Raw genomic sequence first — 6,061 nt, 5'->3', positions numbered from 1 at the left:
ACTACACTTTGAAATGTGTATTGTATGTCAGTACTACCTCAATAAAGTTGTTCTTTTAAAAAAAACCTTCAGTGGCTCCCCAGTATCCATCACATAAAGCCTGACCTTCAGGCTGGTATTGAAGTTCCCCCAGAATCTGGCCCCAACTACCCTTTCTAGCCTTATCAATCATGATTCTCCTCTACAAACCCAATGCTTTTGTAAAACTAAGCTATCCACTAAAGCTACTTTCTCAATGTTTCATATTGCTTTTTCTCAGGCTCTACCTATACACATCTTCAAGACCCAACCCAATTGTCATTTCCTCCATGAAGACTGTCCAGATAACCTGAACAAGAAGTGATCTTTGCCTCCTCAAACTTTCGTTTGTACCTCTGTTATGGTTCTTATCATAAACGGCCTTAAATTGTAGTTATTTGTATATACTTACCTTCCCTACTAGAATAAATGATCCTCGAATGATACAATTTGTTGTGTACCGCTGTAGCACCCCTCCTCCCCATTCTCTTGCATGTATATGAATTTTATAAATATTCATTAAAGAACAAATAAATGATTGACTCAGATGAGCCTTCAAGTTTGGTTAAATTTTAAACAGGATGCTAAGACTTACCAAGAGTCCTGACATTCTCTTTATTAAAAAAATTGTTTCAACTGCAAGTTATTAGTTGACTTTTACCTCTTGAAGATTCTGAAACCAAAGGCAGAGTATGATTCCCTGTGTGGCATGTGGGAAGCTGACTATGAGGTCTGTAGCAGGTGAACTGAAGAGCTTGGCGAAGTCTCAGAATGTTGTAATGACAAGAAGCAGATTGGAAGATGGGTACGGGAGTTTCCTCCTGTGGATGATGTGAAAACATGAGGAAATCAGACAAGCTTCATTAAAGGTACGTTATAAGCATCTTCTGTGTCCATTTATAAAAGCAGAAACAAGTCTATTCTGGAGATAAAGGAATTAATTTCTTTCTGGCCATTGCAGTCCTTTGGAGTTGGACTCTGAACCTCAGTAGCAACATCTTTCCTTTCATAACAATAGCCCTGTTGCTTGGGCAGCATTGGAAAGTACTTTTGCCAGGTTCCGGAGCCTCCTGTAGGGAAAGCCCATCTGCTCCTGGCATAGTGGAATAGCCTAGCTGAAGACAAGAAACATAGACTACACCAGGCAAGAGTCTTGGAATAACTGAGTAAGTCAGAGTAGATCTCTCACCAAAGCCTAACCACATCTAGCATACTTTGTTACAACAGACTTATTTTAGATATACTCAAGACCATGTTAACCACTGAGGGGTTACACAAATGTGTAGAAGGCACTATGCTTGCCTTTAATAAACCTAAAACTGAAGGGGGCATCTTATGTGTCCTCTTTTGAATAAACTCTTCTAAATAAACTCATGAGAGACAAGGAATGTGTGAATAAATGAAGAAAAGTTATACAGCTGAATATAAAGATTTATACTGAAGGGATTCAGACTAAGATAAGATCATGATAAGATGGAATTAGGGGCAAAATTTTTGAAGAAAAAAAGTAACTGGCCTTTATGGCTTTATTTTCATCTTGGTGAAAATAAGAGATGAAGGCGAGAAGTAGAAAAAGAAGTGGTAAAATAAACAAGGTCCGTGGGTGATGTGGTTGGATAGGTTGGGTGGTGATAGTTGGTGGGGAGCGGCTTGGTGACAAGCTGAGGAAACTGGACTTACTCCCGTAGACTGTCAGTAAATACTTTGGTTCATTAGTATGGAAGTGCAGTCTTAAGAACTTTCGTCAAGGCTTGGTTACCAGGAGATACTAGACTGGAAGATATATAGATAGGAAGGTCATCTTAAGAGCTTAATTGCTGCAGGAATCCAGATGTGAAAACGGGAATGACAGTTAAGTGAGAATGGAAGAGACAGATTGAATCTAAAAGACATTGAGGAGAAATGACCAAGTGGCCTTGGTGACCAGGAAAATGCTTACAAGAGACTCAGAGTTTCACAGACAATGTACATAGCCCATATCAAATTACTGACCCCAGGGCGTAGTGAAAGACAAGAGTAGTGAAAGTGAAGCTAAGATTGGATAAGCGGCTTTCCTGGGGTAAAATATACGTCTCCTCAAACAAACAGAAGGATGTTCAGAGAAGCCTGAGTGTTTTTCCTATTGACTAGTTTATCTTGCCCTAATAATCTCCCCTGAAATTCTCTTCGATGAAAATTTTTATTATGTAATTCCTGACCTCCATCACACAGATGTTTCTCCTTAAATTGGCATACGCCCCTCTCGTTGGAGCAGGTGACACTGTGACTGGCACTCTTCTCCGTTGTATTCTTCCTTCTGACCAAACACTACCATAGCCACATGAGGCAGCAGCAAGATGCAGCGTCTTCACTCCTCTTCATGTGCTCACCCACAATTTATTAATACTTCCTGCAAGAGCTGACCCTTGATGTTCTCGTCAAAGTGTTTATGAGTCTTTTATTGCATGATATTGTTGTGTTCACTTATGCCAGATTTGCTTAAATGTTTCATTGTAAGTTCTTAAATTCTTTTAGGTATTTGCCAATCTTTGCTATGTGACTTTTTCACCTTCCCAGCTCTTGATCTTCCCACAGGATACAAATGAGTCAACGCAGTCTTCATTGAAAAGTATCATGCTCCTATTGCCCTCCAGTAACTGTAGAAGAAAGCAGGTTAAATTAAGTAGTAGCTTATATTTGTTAAAAATAAAACCAAAGTTTGTTGTTTTCTCCTTCACAGTTTGTTTTTTTCCTTGCTTGAGTGGTCTGCTCAGGAAATGGCCCTGTAGCTAAGTGGGTTTTTGAGGTTTGGTTATTTCACATTGTCTCTATACCTTTTGGTTTTACAGTAAAACAGACTCCTAAAAATTGCTGCTTGTTTTTTTTAAAAGTCTGCAGTTCTGCCAAGACACTATTTACAGATCCTTAGTTCTTGGGTAAAAGGTCTATGGAGGCATCTCAGCAAATTTTTCTTCCTTATATTTACCTCTATTTCTTCCCTAAGAAGAGACAACAAAATTAGTGACAGAATGTTCTAAAATATGGGCTCGAGAAAAATAGATCTAAATTTTATTAGGTATTTTTTTGCCTAATTAATAAAAAATAAAGTTCTGGTTGATGGAAGTGAGGACATTCTAAAGGGACAGAGAGATTATGAAACTCTCTATTTGTCCAAACTTAGAAAATCATTTTCCTTTTAGAATTATACTTTGCTACTCTGCAATTAAACGAGTTAGTTTGGGCTGGGCATGATGGCTCACACCTGTAATCCCAGCACTCTGGGCAGCCAAGGCGGGAAGATTGCTTGAGCTCAGGAGTTTGAGACCAGCCTGAGCAAGAGCAAGACCCAGTCTTTACTTAAAAAAAAGAAAGAAAAAGGAAAAGAAAATTAGCCAGGCAAGTAAAAATAGAAAAAATTAGCTGGGTGTGGTGGCGCACGCCTGTAGTCCCAGCTACTGGGGAGGCTGAGGCAGAAGTCTAGGAGTTGGAGGTTGCTGTGAGCTAAGCTTACACTCTGGCACTCTAGCCTGGGCAACAGAGTAAGACTCTGTCTCAAAAAAAAAAAAAAGTTCGGAATGTTTTTATTTTTATCAGTAATCAAGTTTATATCTTCAGTTCTGAGATGCTTTATTAGTTCGTTTAGGGTGTTTTTCACCATATCCTGGTTTTCTCACTACTATATACCCAGGTCCCTAACATAGTGCTTAGCATTTAGTGGGTACTCAATAAATTTGTTGAACAAATTAATGGACTTTTTGTCTTTATTTCTAACTTTAAAAAATGGTATAATAATTTAAAAAAGGATTCATAATCCCATCACACTCATACAACTGATTCTTTTTTACATCTTTTAGCCTTCGTTTATGTGCATATTTTTACATGGTTTTAGTTGTAAGTTTCAAATTTTGTGTTTTTCTAAATGTAAAGCTTTCCCATGCTTTATGTTTTAAAATAGCAAAAGTAAACATTGTATTATTTAGAGCAGCAAGAAATTCTCCTTTAATGTTAAATGGGGCTAATTTGAGAAATATCCTATTCCCCAAAAATGTTGCTGAAGAATTTATGCGGACTGGGATTGAAATTCTTTATTTGGAATATTGTCTTTAGGCTGTCCATAACCAAGATACCTCAATGACCTTTCCTTTCTTATTGTAGTGCTCAGTAAAGAGGGTGCAACCTCTTCAGTGTTCAGGATAAACAGTGTTCAGAATCATGATTTCCCCAATCTCCCAAACTCCTGATGGGAATTTGAATAATGTTGCAAAATAGAAAGGATTGCTAATATCTTAAATAGTGGATGTGCTAACAACTTATTTCCTAGTTTTCTTCAGGATTACTTAAGACTAATTTTGTTAACACATAATTTACTGAACTTTTGCCCTCAAACAAAAATGATATGCTGATTTTGGGATGTTCTCACACTGAATTAGACAGTTGGGTAGATTTGTAACCACTGAGAAGAGAACTTATGCAAACTGAGGAAGCTTTTTCTAGAAGAGCCCGCCTCTCAGGGGCAAAATGCAACATGAACAGCATAGCTTCCTGAAACAATGTCTTTTCCAAGACATTGGTTACAGAGTAGAGATCTTCTCTAAAAACCGTTCTTCAGGATTTCTGCCCTAAAAATTACACTGTTGTCAGCAAGGTGGTTGATTTTTCTTTTTGTTTCTTCATAGTTTACCAACATTACACATAGGGATATTGTGCTAACTGCCTGGTCAGGTGCTCCCTGAGGGGGCCACTTGCTCCTGATCCTATATAAATCAACACTTTCTATTCTTTATATCCAGAACCCAAGTGAAGCTCCACAAGCTACTGGTGGGTTGAAGAGGTGCTGAAATCAACACTTCCCTTAATGTAGGTCAGCACTTCCCCAGCCCTGGGAAAGACACCGACTGTCAGAAGCAGCTGACTTTGCTTCATCCGAAGAGAATTTGAGGTCCATATGGCAGACTTTAAAGTTCTCAATAAATATGTCGACTCTGATGAACAGAAGTTTGTTATTAATCATGCTGACAAGAAACCTTTAGGTGAACAGTCCAGGTAGAAGATATGTAACTCCAAACAGTATGTATCTCCTTTTCTGGGCCTAACTGAACTTTGCAGAGTTCATTTAGGACATGAGGAAACCGAAAGTATCAACTGGGCCTTTGTGCTCATTAGGAAAATGAGGGGAGGCAGAACTCATCTATGAGAGCTGTAATTCTGCCATTTTTCTGGGAAGCAAGAAGAAGGTGAATTTTGCTTAAAGATGATGAAGTAGAAGTCTCAGAACTAAGCAGACCACATTTTTTGTTTTGGTTAGCCTCTTATTTGTTAAAAACTTGAATTATAACCAGGTTTCTTTGTTAAGAAGGAAGGCACTAGGGCCCTGGAGTGAGATGATGGTTTTGTTGTGTGACCACAGAGGCTGGTTGCATACTAATTTCCTCTAGAGCTTGTGATGAAGTCAGTTAACCACAGCCTTCAGCATGCTCTGCTTAGGCGGCAGCAGTGGCTTCTCGGTAGTGTCTCGGCCATGACATGCATTTGACATGCCCTCTCTCAACCCACTGATAGAATATTTCTCTTGCTCTGCAGCATGGACCAAAGAGAAATCCTGCAGAAGTTCCTGGATGAGGCCCAAAACAAGAAAATTAACAAAGAGGAGCTTTCCAGTGAATTTTTGGTGAGTCCTGTGTGTGACACTCTCAGGGTAGTTACATACAGTATTTGACTATGGTGGTCCAACTTTCCTAGACCAAATTGCTGTTGGGATAAAGTAAATATCAGATCTTGGAGGGGAAGGAGGGAAGAAGGCAACCTAAAAGTATGACTTCTTTGGTTTGTGTGTATTTTAGGAATTCTCTTAAAAATATTGGTTTTAATATTTTGTTTGCTAATTCTAAGTCTTCGGAGTTTGGCTAGGAATCCTACAGAAGACATATACCACTCCAGATGTATGAATACTAATATTAATTGAACACCCTGAGTTCTCCAGGTATCTGACTTGTGGTTTATGCTTCAAATCAGTAATTTTAATTAATATTAAAAAGACACCAAAATTAACTTTTCATGGAATATT

The 6,061-nt window shown here is 38.5% G+C and overlaps 1 protein-coding gene across 1 annotated transcript in view; it reads left to right on the top strand.

The window, feature by feature from the left end:
• The first annotated feature begins 5,578 nt into the window (after positions 1–5,578).
• The window catches only part of PTPN22 (protein tyrosine phosphatase, non-receptor type 22 (lymphoid)), a 59,479-nt gene continuing 58,996 nt past the window's right edge, over positions 5,579–6,061 (top strand). The window contains exon 1 of the mRNA XM_012644585.1: positions 5,579–5,665. Coding sequence (XP_012500039.1) covers positions 5,579–5,665 — 87 coding nt within the window. The remainder of the gene's footprint in view (positions 5,666–6,061) is intronic.

This window comes from Propithecus coquereli, unplaced genomic scaffold (genome assembly GCF_000956105.1).
Source record: "Propithecus coquereli isolate 6110/MARCELLA unplaced genomic scaffold, Pcoq_1.0 Scaffold215, whole genome shotgun sequence".
NCBI lineage: Eukaryota > Metazoa > Chordata > Mammalia > Primates > Indriidae > Propithecus > Propithecus coquereli.
The sequence above is the reverse complement of the archived record's forward strand: the minus strand, read 5'-3'. Positions and strand labels throughout refer to the sequence as shown.